Here is a 19461-nt window from a genome sequence, read left to right as displayed (position 1 = left end):
AGAATAATAGATATGAAAATAGAGATATAAAAAGAGAATTTAATATTAATGTTATTCTGTTTCCTTTTCCATATTTGATTCTAAATTTTTCATAAAATATTAAATTTTCTTGTCTCTATTTTTACATCTATTATTTTTATATTTAATTTTCTATTTTTTAAATACATTATCTGAATTTAAATCTATTATCTACTAAAGTAAAACAGCATCCATTCGAATTTGGAAACGAATGGGTTACTATAATATCTAAACAAAAAGAAATCACGTCGTTTCTCCTGATTGGTTCTATACTATTGTCTGCAAGGGGCCCTTAAACTACTGAATTTGGGTGTAGCCCCATGCCTAAAATGGAAAGATTTTATTCATTCTTTAAATTTTTAAAATTTAAATTGATAAAAATAAATTTACATTTTGATGTTTTTTAAAATAATAAAAATTTAATTTAATTTTTAAAAATTGTAAAAATATAAATTATTTAAACAATAAAATTATACTTTTATTATTATAAAAATTAAAATTTAATATCGATTCAATAATTTTATTTTATTTTATTTTATTTTTTTTGGGTTCGCGGGTGGTTCTCAGCTTTAATAGTTGGCTTTACTATCATCTCTGAAACCGAAAAGAGCGCCACGAGGTTATTATCAGGTACACATTTGTTTTATTTGTTGGAATGAACTAGAATGGGAAATTAATAATTATTTGCTAGAAATAGAATAGAGATGTAATAATTTTGGATTTAATGAAATAAGTAATGGTATAAGATATGTAATAATTTCGTAATTTGATTGATGGGTCCAAATTAGATTTTGATAAAAATTATAAAAAATTTGGGTTTAATAAAAATTAGACACTAAAATTTACATATTTTGTCAAAATGATTTTAATTATATTTTGAGTCTTTTTTGCCATCAACATTTATTTTTTTCAAATTTATTTTTAATAGATTTGATGGAAGGATTATAAAAAGTTAACAGAATGATATGGAATTTCATACGTGTAATATTTTTAATGAGATGTAATTTATTACTTAGGTAACCCAATAGATAATTACATATGAAAAATAATGAAATAAATAAATCATACATGAAATTAAAATAATAATAACTCTTAGCTTAAAGAAAATAAACTTAATTATTTTAAAAAAAGTTTCAAAATGAGTGTATTTGTTTATTGAGATGTTTCAAAAGATAATTAATAAATCAAATCAAAAACTGAATGTGTGAATTCATTTTAAAACTCTTTTAGATAATTACATTTATTTTCTTTAAATTAAGAGTTGTTTTTGTAACTTCATGAATTATTTATTTTATTATTTTCACATGTAATTATTTTATTAAGTTATCTAAGTAATAAATTACATCTCATTAAAAATACTTCATGTATGAAATTCCACATCATTCGTTAACTTTTAAATGGTACTTTCAACAAATCTGTTAAAAAATAATTTAAAAAATAAAGATTGAAGACCAAAAAGACTTAAAAATACAATCGTGGTCATTTTAACAAAATATGTAAATGTTAGTGGCGAAATTGTTATCAAACCAAAATTTGATATAAAGATCAAATGTGGATTTGGTTAAAGTTGTAAACTAGAAATATCAAAAAGTACGATGTTTTGGGTTTAAATATTATAATTTTCATTATATGTATGTAACTTTTAAGATTTATCAAATTATAAAACAACACAAATATTGTCAAAATAATGTTTGTTGCTTTGTAAAAGATAATCTTTGAATATCATATAACTCTTTGTTTTATTGATAATTTTGCTTGTTGAGTTGCTATATTATTGTTATTTAAGTATAAATATTTTTTATATTATGTATTTTTAATTTGTTAGAAAATATTTATTTTAATGTTTTTAATCTATTTGATATATTATATTTTTATATTTATTTTATAAAAAATCTAAAAAATTAATACTGAGCAAAGCAAGACCGAGATCAAACCTAGAAAATGGATATGATTTTTTCCATTGATCCAGCCCGACCCATGATCAGCTCTAATATTATATCATATACATATATTATGTTACATAGTATTAGACTCCAAACTGACATGAACAACTTTTTTTTTTTGTAAATTTCAATAACAGGACAAAGCCTAAACAACCAACACAATTAGCGCGACTCGAACCTACATTGCAATTTTTTATTGATATTGCATATATTTTTTCTTTCATATCAATTCAAACTATAATTCTTTACTAAAATATTTTATTATCTATTTACATATTTTTAAAAATATTTTAAAATTAATAAATATAAATTCAATTATAAATGCATAAAAGAAACCGAATCTAATTTAAAATTCAAATAATTTAAGTAATATTATGTTATTTATTCCTTTTTAACAATTAGTTTTGTTGTATGATATTAATATTAGTTTTAATGTTATGAATATTTTAACTTAAAAAATGTGATTTCATTAAAATATTATTTCGTCTAAATGTGAAAGCGTGTAATCAATTACAATTAATACAAAATTCAACTCTTATTTTTACTTATTATAATATTTATATTAATACACTACATACTTTTTGTAACAGTACCCCAAACTGGCCTAGACGTTATGACCGAATCCGGAGATGTCATAGAGAATGGGTTTAGAAAATGGAGTCGTTACGTAAAATCATCTCAGTTTATTAACTCATATACTTTATAACCATTTTCGAAAACGTTAATTAATTTATTTATTTACCGGAAACTTATTTTACAACGGAAGTTTAACCAACCCGTTTCATTTTAGAAATCCGATTCGTAATTTTTAAAAAAACCTCTCTCTTTTTTTTCGTAAAAACCGTCGTTTTCATAAAATTTTTACCAAAGCATGCATATTATCAACAATCCAAAAATCATCCGTTAAAAATCATAAAGTCTAGAGAGTCCCAGAAATTACAAACTCTCGAATAAAAACCAAATCATAAATAAAGCTATAATTTGCCAAGTTTAAACTGTTTACGGTTGAGTGGTCACCGCTAAGTTTCCGTCACACCGATCCACCTAAGTCTGAGGATTACCTGAATAGAACAGACAAACAGATGTGAGTTTTCATAAACTCAGTGTGTAACCCAACAAAATTAAACATGCAAACATATAGATACAAAATCAGGCTCATGCCCTTTTCAGATACAGTAAACAGAATCAGATATACAGAATCCTACCCCATCCTCTACACACCATCTCCGATCATCCCAACACACCATGTTGGGTTAAAAACACTCACCCATCCCTACACACCATATCGTATCATTACGACACATGTCAGATAATTTGCAGCCAAGTTGCCAAAATATAGGCAATGATCATCGTACAGAAAGCTTCCTCCTCATATACAAATCCCACCCCAAAATCATATACAAAAACATATACAGAATAACATACTAGACATGCTCAACATGCTTATGAACAGATATTAGATATACAGATAGCAGAATAGACAGTCATACTTAGTAATGTCCTAATATCAAATCACATAAAATTAAGGTTTGGTTAGCCCTTACCGACCCTACGGTAGGCCCACAGTAGATCAAAATGACCTATGTTACCCGAGGGAAATTTTCAAAAATATAGGCCTACATGCCCATGTGGGCCCACACACCCAACTTTGCCTAGCCCGTGTGGCTCACACGGCCACACTTTGGCCACTACACGGTCGTGTCTTGCGCATCGCCATGCCTTCGTCGACCACACTGTCGTGTCTCGCACACGGTCTACCACACGGCTTGGCACACGCCTGTGTGGTTTTTCAGCTTTCGTTGAAGCTTGTTTTTCTGCGTTGGGTACACACCTATTTCAGTTTTGCTACAAAAATACTCCCGAGACCACTAGCACCTCAAAACAGAATATCCAACCCCTTTAGCAACCAAAAATTGAGTTAACAAAAATTAAATTGATCAACGACCAAAAACTTACCACCGCTAAAACGATCACAATCCGTAATCTAAACCGTTGGAGTCACAACCACTACCTCACTGCCTTCTCCTACGCCACAGAATTCAACGATTACTATCATATATCGGCTAACATTAAGATTTCCCACAATTCTAAAAACCATACAATAACAAAAACTCAACTTCACTTACCAAACCGAAAATCGTAGTAACAACAGTTGAACGAGTAAAACAACAGTAACCTGAAGAAGAATGAACAAAAATCGAAAATGGAAGATAAGGGAAGAGAGAAAAAAAGTCAGGAGGGGAGTTTTGGGAAAAAGAAAACAAAAACTAACAAATCAGAAATCTGATAACCTCCCTAACTTTTGAACACAAGACCTCCAACACAACAACCCCCTTACCACTTAAATCAGCAAGCTCATTCTAATATAAATTAACAGACAATTATATATAAGCCCTCCCAACAAGAGAAAGGCTTAGATTAGAAAAATAACAAAATTTGGCAAAGAAAAAACTTGAACCCAAAACCTCACATACACATTTAGAACACTTAACCATTGAAATAAATATACATTTATAAAAAATATTTACAGAAACAAGAATAGATTATTCAAGGTGTTGCACTTTTACTTATTTATTTCATACATTATCTATTCTCTTGCTGTTCTAACCTACAATCAAGCACGGCATAGTGTAATTTAGAAGTGCAGCTGCCCAAGGTCCAAAGTTGGAAGGGGTTGAAAAAAAAATTCAGCTTTTAACGTGGAAAAAAAATTCTACTCTTTAAATTTTATGATTGAAGCTTCATAGTAGGTAGAACAATTCCTAATTTAATATAATTTTACCATATTTAAATTTCCATTCTTTAACATACTTATTTGCTCATTTTATTTGTATTATTCACATGTAATCACACATTTCAAATCAGATACAACTATTAATTATATTTCTCTTCAAAAAGCCATTAATTTAAAATAAAATTAATATCTACAAAATACTCATTTTAAAACTATAAATTATTTATGTATCGTACGGATAAAAACTATTTATTATATTCTAAATAATTTATACACGTAATAAATTCATGTATAATGACCTTTTCTTGACTATTTTTAAAAATATGTATCTCTTACTATATAAATTTTGATTTAAATTAAATTATTCAAAAATAAATTGTTTTAGAATGCTATTTTATATTAATGTTGTAGCAATATTTTTCAAATTTGATTTGTCATGCCAGACATTTACAATGTTGAAGGAACAAAAATTATTGGTTATATATATAAATAAATTATTTGCATACAATTTTTTATTTTTCGTTTTAAATATTATTATATATTAAGCTTAAGTATATTTTTAAGTTATTTATAATTTTAAATAATATTTCATTAACATTTTTAATTAATATATTGTTATTTAAATAATAATAATTTTATGAAATATAATAGCAATATGTGCATCGCACATGATACAAAACTAGTTATATAAATAATTCATTGTAAATTTTAAAACTGTTTTTAAAAATATATATTTTATAACTTTATAATAAATTATTTAGTGCTCATAATATTTAAAGTTAATTAAAATCTATATTCAATAATTGATAATTGAAATTAAATTAAAACATACAATTAACTGTTATAATATTTATATTTTAAAAATAATTTTAAAATGTTGTTTATTTAAATCCAATCTAACATCAATTATCACGTTTTAAATTAAGCTTATACATTAATATTATTTAATTTCGTGACCCTTATAAAATTTATGAAAAACCTTTAGAAATAATTAAATGTAACATAATTCGTACATACAATTAACCCGTTAAACTCAAGCCTTAAATGTTGGATTCTGAATTCGACCAATATTTTAAATAAAATTAATCTATTTTTATATCCATTTTTAAGTTTATTGTTTTTCCCAAACCCTTTCAATTTTTAAGCGTCTTTAAACTTGGACCAATAATTCTACTTATGAATAAGTCTACTTCAAGAATGCTTTGCTCGACGATGCATGTTCATGGGGCGGTTGTGATTGTTTCGTTAATCTGTGGTTTCTATGGCTGTTCGTCTCTTTCTTTCTGTTATGTTTTTGCTGTTTTGGCTGATTTGTACTGCGGTTTCCTTTGATTTTGCCGCCGGTCGGCTTGTCACTTTTGGTTGGACCTTTACCCTGCTCCTTTGTTGAGGGGGTTATTTTATTTCTTATTAATGAATTCTTTACGCTTAGCAAAAAAAAGGGGTGATGGCATTGTCAAGAGTCAGATATGGATGCATGCAACAAAATTCATATGTATGTAATGTGAGGAATGACCAATAAATGGTCTGATCATCAGATGAACAAACCCTAAAAATCTTTCTCAAAACCCGCTTAATGCTCTAGAAGAGGGATATCAACCGCTTGCATTGCATGCTGAAATATTATAACAATGCCTGAATATGACTTCACTGCCAAACAATCCATCCAATACTCCAGTATACATCATGCACATTATTCTCTAACCCCCACCTACCATTAATTGCAACCGCTAAAAATAGAAAACAGCCCATGAAAACATGAAATCAAATATATGTATGCATGTAGAACAAATGTCAACTTTAAACAAAATACAAAGCTACATGCAAACACGTATATGACAATTTTTCAAACATAAAAAGAGTTGGATAAGGGGACCTTTTTTTCTCATGTTTCAAACAGATTGAGTTGATTACAATGGCAATAGCACTGTTTATGAGTATTTTTCTTCTTGTTCTCCCCTTCTTGTTATTCGTTCTCCTAAAACATAGGGTTAGCAACAATGGCAGTTTTAATCGTCTTCCGCCTGGCCCTCCAAGTCTTCCCTTCATTGGTCACTTACAGTTGCTGATGTCTGATAACTCAGTCCCTCATCTTTTTCTTAATAAACTCTCTCAAAAATACGGTCCTATCATGTTCTTGCGATTTGGATTTAGGCCAACCCTTGTAGTTTCTTCGGCAAAAATGGCTGAAGAGGTTATGAAAACCCATGACCTTGACTTCTGCAGCAGGCCTAATTTATGTGCTGCTGGAAAATTTTCTTACAATTCTTCTGATTTGTCTTATTCACCATATAATGACTACTGGAGGGAGATGAGGAAAATTTGTGTTGTACACCTCTTTAGTAGAGTGAAAAAGTATCGTCCCACCCGAGAAGACGAAGTTTCTCGCCTGATTGAAAAAATATGCCAATTATCTGTTGCTTCTAAGCCTATCAACTTGAGTGAGGCAGTGATGTGCCTATCAAATTCAATCATTTGTAGAATAGGCTTCTGTAAGAGGTATGATGAGGAAGGAGTTGAAAAAAGCAGGTTCAGTCGGTTGCTTAAAGAAAGTGAAGCTTTGTTTTCAAATCTTAGTTTCTCTGACTACTTTCCTTTCATGGGTTGGGTAGATAGATTTACTGGTTTTTTGAGTCGTCTTGAAAAAGCTTTCAAAGAAGTTGATACTTTCATCCAAGAACTTATTGATGAGCATCTTGATCCAAATAAATTAAAATCAGAGCAAGAAGATATAGTCGATGTGTTGCTACGAATAAAGACAAATCATGATTTGCCATTTGATCTTACCATAGATCATATAAAAGCTATTCTTATGGTCATCTCATCTTTACTTGATACTTTTATCATTAGCTTCACACGTTATGTATATATACATTCATTTTTCTCCTTTTCCCTTTTATGCAGGATGTTTTTATTGCTGGAACAGACACATCAGCGGCTACTGTGATTTGGGTAATGAACTTTCTAATGAAAAACCCAAAGTGTTTGAAGAAAACTCAAGCGGAAGTGAGGGATTTAATTAGAGAAAAAGGGTTTGTAAATGAAGATGAAGTTCAAAATTTAACTTACCTAAAAGCGGTGATAAAAGAAACATTTAGATTGCAAGCAACAGTTCCACTATTAGTGCCACGAGAAACACTTCGAAAATGCAGCATTGGTGGGTACGAAGTCCCTACCAAAGCCTTAGTGTTTGTGAATGCATGGGCAATAGGAAGAGATCCCGAAGCTTGGGAAAACCCTGAAGAGTTCTGTCCAGAAAGGTTCATAGGTAGCTCCATTGACTACAAAGGGTTGAACTTTGAGCTCATACCATTTGGTGCGGGTAGAAGGGTTTGCCCTGGAATGCGTATGGGAATCGCAGTAGTGGAGCTTGCCCTTGCTAATCTCCTTTACAAGTTTGATTGGGAAATGCCAAACGGGATAAGTACGGAAGACATAGACTTTGATGTTGTACCTGGTATCACTACACACAAAAAAAATTCTCTTATCCTTGTGGCAAGGAAGATTAACGATTAATCCTTGTATTGTTATAGTAACAGTTAAATTAGGTTTTAGTTCAATAAATTTTCATAAATTAAATTTGTAATTTAATCACGACATTTAAAAAAATCAAGGATAATTTCTCCTTTTTTTCATTTAATTTTTTTTATTTTAATTATTAAATATATTACTATTTTAACAAAAAAATATTTATACATTTAAAAAATAGGGAAAGTATTGTATGAAATAGTGACGCCACGTCATCTGTATCCCTTTCCAATATTGATGTGGCATAAAACTATTGGAAAGGGATACAAATGACGTGGCGTCACTGTTTCATATAATCCTTTTTCTTAAAAAATATTAAGTGAGAATATGTATATTGTTAATGGTTGAATTAATTTTTTTTGAATTGAAAGAAAAAAAAGTAGTTTCTTGTTTGCTCTAATTTATAGAGTTTTTAGCCACATTTTAGTTCTTAATAATAATATGTATGTTTAGTTAACTTGCAATTATTGTTCGGGAAAGAATTGTATGAATTAAAGACGTCACAAAATTTTGTATTCTTTATCAATTATTTAATGTCATTTTAGCATATTTTTTTATGTTATTGACACATCATTTTGGTAATAAAATTTTAACTTGAACCCTAGATCATGAAAGTTGAACCTTAGACTCTGAACTGGACCTTGAATTATAGATCTTGAACTTTAAACCCTAAACCATGAATCCAACGTCTAAAGGTGGAATTCTTTCACCGTGCTTTGAACACGAAAATTTCTCTACACACAACTGAAGAGGGTTGAGGCATTCATGGTAAGCATTGTAGAACCATTAGCTGGATGGATCGAAATCAACTATTGTCACCTTTAAAGTTAAATGTTGCATTTTAAAATAGATTAAATTTAAGAATTAAGTTTTGAAAACAGTAGGAAGCATTTGCATTAACTCATCCAATATCATAAACATATAAAACATAATTGTATCTACATATAAGGTGTGCTGGTTGAGTCAAAAAGTGAAAGGAATAAGTGGGAAAATAGAAAGAAAGAAATTTTAAGTTTGCTTGGTAGGGAAGAAGAGTGTGAGAAGAAAGAGAATAGGAGCAAGTCTTTCAAATTGGAATTAAAAAATGAGAGAGAATAAGAGAGATGATTACTTTAAGATTATGCATTTTTTAAAAATTTTATTTTTTTCTCTTTATTTTTTAACTCTATCAAGTATTGATGAAAAATTTTTTATTTTTTCTTTTAATTTTTCGATCTTTTCTACCAAATTTATAATTGTGGGATCTGAAGTTGTATTAGAATAACGCTTGCATTTGAGACTGGAGAAACTGAAGGTGAACGAGTGAATAACTGTTGCCAATATATTGTTTTTTTTTTTCATTGCCAAGACAAAAAATATCCACCCAAAACTCCAGTATACGCACAATCGTCAGAGCCTTCACCTAGTACCGCTGATATCAACCCCTCTAATAATTCAAAAGTGCCCACAATAAAAGATATGCATATGTAGTGCATGTGTCAACTTCAAACAAAATAGAAAACTACGTATTTATCTGGTTGACAATTTTTCATTTTTCTAAATTAAAAAATAAAACAAAATAAACAGGTTGCAAGAGAATTGTATAAGTGGACTCTTCCTCTCATGTCTCAAACAGGCGCTTGTGTAGTTCACAATGGCAATAGTACTGTTTATGGTCTTTCTTCTAGCTCTACCGTTCTTCCTCTTCAATCTCCTAAAACGTAGCATTAGAACCAATGGCAATCTTGTTCTTCCTCTTCCCCCTGGCCCTTCAGGTCTTCCCTTGATCGGTCACTTACATATGCTGATGTTTGATAACTCAGTCCCTCATATTTTTCTTTATAAACTCTCTCAAAAGTATGGTCCTCTCGTGTTCTTAAGATTTGGATTTAAGCCAACCCTTGTAGTTTCTTCAGCAAAAATGGCTGAAGCAGTTATGAAAACCCATGACCTTGACTTCTGCAGCAGGCCTAATCTATGGGGTGCTCGCAAATTATCTTACAATGCCTCGGATTTGACTTTTTCACCATACTCTGGCTCCTGGCGTGAGATGAGGAAACTTTGTGTTGTACATCTATTTAGCAGAGTGCAGAACTATCGTCCCATCCGAGAAGATGAAGTTGCTTGCCTGGTTCAAAAAATATGCCGATTATCCGTTGATTCTAAGCCCGTCAACTTGAGTGAGGCAATGATGTGCCTTTCCAGTTCAATAATATGTAGAGTAGCTTTCGGCAAGAGGTATGACGACGAAGGAACTGAAAGAAGTAGGTTCGACGGGTTGCTTAAAGGAAGTGAAGCCATGTTGTCATGCTTTAGTTTCTCTGACTATTTTCCTTTCATGGGTTGGGTCGATAGATTCACTGGTTTCCTCACTCGTCTTCAAAAAATTTCCAAAGAACTTGATACTTTCTATCAACAACTCATTAATGAACACCTCGATCCAAATAGACAAAAACCAGAGCAAGAGGACATACTCGATGTGTTACTAAGAATACAGAAAGATCGTGATTTTCCATTTGATCTGACCATAGATCACATAAAAGCTATTCTTATGGTCTATCTCATTTTCACTCGAAATTTCTATCACTAGCTTCACACTTTATGCATATATCATATAACCTCTTTTTTTTCTTTATGTAGGATGTGTTTATTGCTGGAACAGACACAACAGCAGCCACTGTGATTTGGGCCATGTCCTTCCTAATGAAAAACCCGAAGTGTTTGAAGAAAACTCAAGCGGAAGTGAGGGACTTGATTGGGAAAAAAGGGTTTGTAAATGAAGATGATGTTCACAATTTTACTTACCTAAAAGCTGTGATAAAAGAAACGTTCAGGTTGCAAGCAATAGCTCCATTGTTAGTGCCACGAGAAACACTCCGAAAGTGCAGAATAGGTGGGTATGAAGTCCCGACCAAAGCCTTAGTGTATGTGAATGCATGGGCAATAGGAAGAGACCCTGAAGCTTGGGAAAACCCAGAAGAGTTTTATCCTGAAAGATTCATTGGAAGCTCTATTGACTTCAAAGGGCTGAACTTTGAGCTCATACCATTTGGTGCGGGTAGAAGGGTTTGCCCTGGAATGCATATGGGAGTTGCAGCAGTGGAGCTTGCCCTTGCTAATCTACTTTACAAGTTTGATTGGGAAATGTTGCCCGAGATGAACAAAGAAGACATAGACTTTGATGTCGTACCTGGTCTCACTACACACAAAAAAAATGATCTTATCCTTTTGGCTAAGAAGATTCATGATTAATCAATGTATCGTTATGGTAACTTATTTACTGCCAAATCCTTCAAGTTCATACTTTTTCCAGTTTGAACCACATTCTTATCAAATGTCTTAGTAACACCTTTTATGTTTAATAAACCTACAATTACTCTGAATTCAAATTTAGAACAGGATAAATACATTGGAAGTCTTTTGCACTGTAAAAGTCTAAAAGCAATTTATGGACGTTTTCCATGCCGGTTACTGTACGTTTGGATGCACAATGGGATTAAAAATAGTAATAGTGCTGAGATTGGATACTTTGTCAATGAGATTAAAATTAGTTATATGATATTTATTTAGATTCAAACGTATCTATAACAACGAGGTAAGAAGAGAATTGATTATTAAATATATTAATTTTAAATGTATTTATATATTAAATAAAAATTTAAAATAAATTTTAAAAATAATTAAAATATAAAAACCATATGTGTATTAAAAGTTAAATTATTTAAATAATTAAACCAGATGATTATAAAAATATTTGTTGTTTCAGGTTGCAAAGGCTAAAAACACAGCTTCAGTCCTTGAATCGTATCTTGAACAAAGGGGAGTTACTTTACGTGAAGGATATTTTTCTTACAAAGTTATAATTCCCAATCCAAACTTCCGGTATGTACCAAAATGGTTTTATTTCCTTTAAAAAGTTCTTATAAGAGTATTGTAATGGCCAATTTTTGGCCCAAACAAACAAGCAAAAAAATAAAATTCACATAACCAAATTCTAAGTCTATTTACAATGTTAAACAGCCCAAAAATCAAAACTACTCAATTACAATAACTAAACCTACACAAACCCAATACCCAAAACCAGCCCAAATTAGAACTACCCAAACCTAAGCAATTTTCAGCAAAAAAAAATGGTGATGAACCCTAGCCGTCACCCCACCTTGGCCACCTACGCCACTACCAGTTGTCTGCCACCAGCACACCCACTTGCCTCCACCACTCTATACCTGTAAAAAAAGACAAAAAAAAAAGGGACAGCAAAGAAAAGCACCAAAAAATAAAATTCTTTGTATTTTTCTTTGGATTTTGGGCTATATAAAAGCCCTATGTTCCTTGTGCCAGGGGGGAATCGATTGTATTTTGGAGAGAAGAGATTGTATTAGAGGGGGTTGTATTACAGAGATTTTTGGGAGAAATCAAAAGGAGAAAACAAGTTCAAAAGGTGTTTGTCCTTTTTTTTTTTTTATCTTCTTTCTATTCGTTCGTTTTATCTATTTTACAAATATTTTTAACAAAAACAAAACTTGCAAAAAAATATAAAAAAGGGAAAGAGGGAAAGAACTTACCGGTGTTCAGTTTTCCAACATCGTGGACGACCGAGGAAGCCACCGCCGAAGATCGGTGGCCGGAAACCGAATGGATTCTTGAGTTCTAGGGTGCTTCTCATTAATTTTTGAAGGTTTTTGGGTCGTTTTAACCCCAAATCCGGGCTCTACTCGAGAAGAGAAGCGAAAAAAGGCCTCGAAAGATTTTCCGCCACCGTGGATGGCGGCGCCGCCGTCGGTGGCCGGTGACCAGCGTGACGGTTGATGGCCGGTCCGATGACCGGAGGAGGGGAAGGGTTGAGAAAGTTGAGAGCCTTCTCTCTATTTTGAAAAATGAATGTAGGGTGGTAGGGTGATGTTTTAACTCTTTTTTTTGTTGTTTTTTTTTTTAAAAAAAGTTTTTTTTATGATATAAAAAAAAAGAAAATAAAGTATGGTTTTAATTAATAATAAAACAAAATGGTATGAGAAAGTAGTTTTAATTAACAATAAAACAAAATAGTATGGGGAGTGCTTTTGATTAATAATAAAACAAAGTAGCATGGGGGAGTGAAATCAGCTTTTTTTGCTTGAGACCATGCATGTTACCTTTAATTGGGTAATTTACGCAATTGGTCCCCTCCTTTGTGCTAGCCTTCAACCAGGCCATATTTAAGTTTTTTATATTATTTTAAATTGGCCCTGCAGTTTGTGTGCTATTTCAATTTGCCCCCTTTGCGTGGTATTTTAAAATTTGGGGCATTTTTAATTTTAGATCTAGGACATTTATACGCAATTAATTTTAGCCCAAAATTACTTTCAATAATTTGTTTTACTTGTAAGTTATCTCTTGGATTTTGTTTCTTCTCTCAATTAAGTTTCAGTTATTCTTTTAGAATAAACATGTTTCTACATATTATTTTGATTTCATACTTTTGTAATTATTATTTTCTCTTTTCTTTTTTTCCCACGTGCATACTGTTTATATGAAATACCTTTATATTATTATTACTACTATATGTATATATTTATAATATTACTAATAATTTATTTTTTACATTATTATGTATATACCATGTAAATATTTTAATATTATATTATGTATACATTTTATATATATATATATATATATATATATATCTTTTAATATTGTATTTTTATTGTTTTGCATATGCCCTAATATTATATCGTTTATATATATTTTTATTTCCCATATTATCTTACTTTATATATTTTTAACTATATCATGTATATGCTACTATTATATATCTATTTATGTAGTATTATTAATAGTTGTTTCTAATATTATGATTATTTCTAATATGTATATATTATGTATTTACCTTCAATATTATATATCGTATATTTCTAATACTATTACGTTATTACTACTATTATATTTTTATTATATTTTTACCCATTACTCTTTAAATACACTTATTTTACCTTTTACTCTTCACTCACTATATATATTGTTTACTTATCTATATATTCACATACATATATATAATTTCACACATCATTCCAAAATTTTTACTTGTATTATTACTATTAATATTATTATTATCTTCACTATACTATCATTCTTTAGTCTTACATAATGATTGTTTATTTATTACTAGTTTTTTTTAATCTCGAATATTTCCTAGCTTATTCGTTATTATCTTTTTATTCGTTTTATTCATTTATTTGTTACCTCGAAATAAGATTTTTTGCAAATAAGGCAATGCTTGGTGTTTGGAAATTTCGAGAAAGCAGTGCCCTAACTTATTGGGTTGCCACTTTTCTCGTTGAATTGAATAATTAAGTACCCTTCTAAGTTTTTTAGAGGTTTTCTAAATGCAAGCCACTATCTTGGAATTTCAAAGCAATATGTCCTAACTTATTGGATATAGCGTTTTGCTGTTTCGAGATAGTAATTTCAAAAAAGGGATATCTTAATGTCAATACTTTGACGCTAGTGAATCCCAATTTTTAAAGTTGAAATATTTTAAAGAGGACTACATCTTAATTTTTTTTTTTTTGACATTAAAGACATTTGATAATCAATTAGGTACCAATTTTTGGGTGTTACGAGGGTGCTAATCCTTCCTCGTACGTAACCGACTCCCGAACCCGTTCTTTTATTTCGTGGACCAAAACTAATGATTTTAAAACAAAGTATTTTAAAGGTGATCCAATCACACCTAAAAAGATTGGTGGCGACTCCCGTTTGCGTTTTTAAAATCGATTCCTATTTTCCAAAACTATTTGAAAATGGTTTCGACAAGTATGTACTGAATAGCTTTTCATTTGCAGTGAGATTTATAGAAATTTTCCACCTGAGGTAATCACTTATGATCAATGTGTGCAATTAGAACCAAAACTAAAGGTATGATATTCGGGTGGGTTAGAGGCGCTTTTCGTGGTGGGAAGAAGGAAATGCAGGACTCTTTCCATCAGCAACTTAACTTCATTCTCAGCACAGCCCCTGTGTGGGACAGGTTTGTTATCTGATGTGCCAATAAGTTTTTTTTTCACTTTATTTAACATTATGTTATAAATTTCTTATGCATGTTATTCCCTTTTTGTCAATAATGTTAATAATATGCCGTACTATATATATGGTACTGAATTTTTTTTTATTTGATTTTACTTAGTTTTCTCTGCTTTTCCGCCGAATGAATTGCAATGTGTCAAGTGATTCATTGGGAAATAAAATGACACTACAGTACTAAGAAAATTGAACTTGATAAAATTTGAGTTAAGCATTAGGGATTAAGTATTAATTAAGCTGTCCTCTCTTACCCTACCCATTGCTCCTATTCTGCATTTGCACAGGAAGATAAAGTGTTTGTTATCTGAGGATACTTCGTTATTCTTTTGGTTATGTTCTCATCGTAGGCAATTTTAGTTCAAGAAATCATTATTTTCCATGATTTCAGTAGGCTGGAGCTTAAAGGAAGCAAGCATGTTCTTGGAGAATTCCTGGAATTTAAATGGAAGCAGGAGGATACCCTGGCTTTGAGGAATATTATTGTGTTTTCACCAAAAAAAAAAAAGAAGATTGTTGTAGTCTTAAGTCATATTAATTGAAGTAAATTTTGATCGCTGCTTTTGCTCTTTTTTTTTCTCTTTTTCATTCTGCTTTTTCCGTTCTGGTTTTAGCCTTTATTCAAAATAGCTAAAGCATTAATGAAGGGAAGCCTAAGAAAATGCATCATTAGCATTTATTTTTTCATGAGTTTTGATTTTTTTCACATATGAATAAAACTAATTTTACTAAAATTTAGTAATTTTATATAAAATTTAAAAGTTTTATTTTATCAAAATTGCTATAAATAATTAATTTATTAAAGAGTATATCTTATAATTAGTTGTTGTTACCATGCTATTATAAAGGATAAAATAAAATATAAAAATTTGCCTTCTATTAAAATTGACTACTAAAATAAAATATTATAAGAGGATTATCATACTGTATGTAAAACCCATTTTATATTCATGATTGTGACTTATTTGTAAGAAAAGAGGTGAGAGGCTAAATTGAAGCAAATATATTAGGTATTGAAATATTTTTATTAAATATTATTAAGAATGATATTAAATTATATATATTTTATTAAATTGTATTTAATAATAATTATAGGAAAATATGATTAAATTATTTATTATTTTATTAAATTATATTTAATAATAATCTTATTAAAATTTAATAACAATAACAATAATCATTAACCTAACAAAAATTCTGTAAGGGTAATTTGGTCATTTAAACTATTTTTTTATGCTATTACAACATCTATTCTATTCAATCAAACACAAGAATATTATTACGGTTCTATTCCATTCCATTAAACCAAACAATTGAAATACTAATTACAACTCTATTCAATTACATCTCTATCTTATTACAGTTATATTCCATTCACTCTAACCAAACATGGACTTAGTGTATGTGAATGCATGGGCAATAGGAAGAGACCCTGAAGCTTGGGAAAACCCAGAAGAGTTTTATCCTGAAAGATTCATTGGAAACTCTATTGACTTTAAAGGGTTGAACTTTGAGCTCATACCATTTGGTGCGGGTAGAAGGGTTTGCCCTAGAATGCATGTGGGTGTTGCAGCAGTGGAGCTTGCCCTTGCTAATCTACATTACAAGTTTGATTGGGAAATGTTGCCCTAGATGAACAAAGAAGACATAGACTTTGATGTCATACCTGGTCTCACTACACAAAAAAAAAAATGATCTTATCCTTATGGCTAAGAAGATTCATGATTAATCAATGAATTGTTATGGTAACTTATTTGCTGCCAAATCCTTCAAGTTTATACTTTTTTTTCCAATTTGAACCACATTCTTATCAAATGTCTTAGTAACACCTTTTATGTTTAAATTTTCTTAAGGACTAATCTTTTCTTTTAATAAAAATAGTTAATGCTATCATCAATTTTTTTTACTCACATTCTAAATAATACTACAATAAATTAAAGATAGGTTTGGATGAGCGGTGCGGTGTGATGCAGTGCATTTAGCATATTTTTTGTTTCACGTGACATATCTAATTTTACTGTCACTATATTTTTATACTAATTATAAATAAATACACTATTTATCTAAACCCACCCTAAATTTAAAAAATAAATTATATATTACAAAGACGACCTAAATTTTATTCGTCAAAATTTTAGTTTAGTTTTCACAATTAAATGGATGTGGACAATTGCTTCCGCGTCCTCCTTTTGTCAAGATACCAATTCCTTTAAATAAAATATAAACATTAAAAGCATCAATAAGATTCCCAAAATCCCATGAAATTGACAACTATCCTAAAAATAGATATTTTATTTTATTAATTTTAAGTAAAGAAGCACCGAGATTGAATAATAAATTTTTAAAGGTATTAAATATAATATATTAATTTATTATTCATATTTTTCTTAAAGATTAAACACAATTTTTTTATTTTAAAAAGTTAAAATGTACTTTTACTATAAATTAAGGGATTAAACATAATTTTCTTCATTTTTAAGAGAACTTAAAGAGTAATATTTCCTTTGAGGGATAAGGCTCCTACCTGCCCCTTTAAGATTCTCCCTATATATTTATTAATTATTAATCTATATTATTATTTTATTAAATTGGTGTCACAAGTCAATCAAATATCAATTTGATTAAGGAAATTATGAAAATATTTTATCATAATTAAAATAAATTATATTATTTAACAGACTTTAATATTTTTATTTTTAAAAAATTAATAAAATTTTGAATATAATGAAATTTAAACTCATATTATTTATATCAATAAAAACACTAATTTTAGTCTTGAACCAAAATCATATTTTAATATCATATTTATAATTTTATTGAATTATATATATTTTACTATTTTATATTTTAAATAAGTAATTTTCACACATATACATTATAAAATTTTAATAATATTTTATGCTTTACATTAGATTAAAAGATAAAAGTAGATTCACGAGATAATATGAAATAGACAAAAAAAATATTTAAAAAGGAAAAGAGAAGGAAAATCAGAAAGAGACGCAATTAAAGGAAAAAATGTGCGATTCATTAAAGAATCTCAGGAAAGACAAAAATTCTAAAATGTATTTAAAATAGGTCAAATTTTGTTTTTAGTCTTGATATTATGCATAAGTAGCATAAGTAACTTTGTATTGTAATTTGATTAATTTAGTCCTTATACTTTTTAAATTTTAAATTTTAGTCCTATCCTACACTATAGCAATCAAATTCACTAGGTCAAATTCTGCTATTAATCTCGTACCATGCGTATGGTTGGAAATTAATCCACGTTCTTCAATTTAATCATTTTTAGTCCTTATAAGTTTTAAATTTTAAAATTTCAGACCCAATTCAAATAGTAGCTATTAAACTCATTAATTAAAATAATGTAGCTTTTTGTGAATATTATTTGGAAATAGAAAGTTAACATAACATTCTTATGTGTTGATATGTTTTGTCGCATAATATTCTAGAAATAGCATAATTTAAAGGCTATCGCTTAGATCAGAACTAAAATGACTTAATCAGAGTACACGGGCTAAACTTATAACTTACACGCAATACATGAACTAATAACAGAATATGATCTTTCAAATTTAGGCACCTTATCTTCTTTGCTAGATAAAGTTACGAGGTGAAATCATTTTCATTCGACTTATTTTTTTCAATATTTTAAATCGTTCATAATAATTTGATTCAGATTGAACATCACATTTCGTCTTAATTTTTTTCTTACAACCCTAATTATTGATGCATGATTTGGAAGATTGAGTGATCTCAAGCGATTAACATAATAGGTGCGCAGAGCCACAAAAGGAAAATCTTTTCAAAACACTGTGCTTGAGGGTCCTTTCATAAGAAGACTAATTTTTTATATCGTGTTTACAGTTTTATTATTTTTATACAATATTAAATAAATATGTATGTATGTATAATATTTAAAATATTTAATATATTGTTTACAGTTTTAAAATATGATGTATGTATGTATGAGTTTTATTATTTTTGTACATCTCGAATTCTCAAGAATAAGTTTTTATTTGAAACTTATTTGTTTTGATCTAAGAAAGGGTACTCGATTACTTAGATTTGAGGAGGAAAATCGGAACCCAGTAATTTAGGGCACAATTTTCTTGAAGCTCCCAAATACGAGTATTGCCATATTTTGAAAAAACTTTCGAATAAAATGTAACAATTAAACGAAATGCATTTTTATTTAAA

At 29.4% G+C, this 19461-nt stretch overlaps 2 protein-coding genes and 1 pseudogene across 2 annotated transcripts; all 3 read left to right on the top strand.

Annotated features, from left to right (window-relative positions):
• Nucleotides 1–6610: 6610 nt before the first annotated feature.
• Nucleotides 6611–8308, top strand: LOC108488673 (cytochrome P450 83B1-like). Its single transcript, XM_017792962.2, has 2 exons — nucleotides 6611–7510; nucleotides 7600–8308. The coding sequence occupies exons 1-2, from the start codon at nucleotides 6611–6613 to the stop codon at nucleotides 8209–8211; spliced, it is 1512 nt and encodes a 503-aa protein (XP_017648451.1). The 3' UTR covers nucleotides 8212–8308.
• Nucleotides 8309–9538: 1230 nt separating this feature from the next.
• Nucleotides 9539–11651, top strand: LOC108488838 (cytochrome P450 83B1-like). Its single transcript, XM_017793121.2, has 2 exons — nucleotides 9539–10756; nucleotides 10843–11651. The coding sequence occupies exons 1-2, from the start codon at nucleotides 9857–9859 to the stop codon at nucleotides 11452–11454; spliced, it is 1512 nt and encodes a 503-aa protein (XP_017648610.1). The 5' UTR covers nucleotides 9539–9856; the 3' UTR covers nucleotides 11455–11651.
• A 12-nt stretch (nucleotides 11652–11663) lies between these two features.
• On the top strand, nucleotides 11664–15800 carry LOC108487644 (uncharacterized; annotated as a pseudogene).
• Nucleotides 15801–19461: the final 3661 nt, after the last annotated feature.

This window comes from Gossypium arboreum, chromosome 10 (genome assembly GCF_025698485.1).
Source record: "Gossypium arboreum isolate Shixiya-1 chromosome 10, ASM2569848v2, whole genome shotgun sequence".
NCBI lineage: Eukaryota > Viridiplantae > Streptophyta > Magnoliopsida > Malvales > Malvaceae > Gossypium > Gossypium arboreum.
The sequence above is the reverse complement of the archived record's forward strand: the minus strand, read 5'-3'. Positions and strand labels throughout refer to the sequence as shown.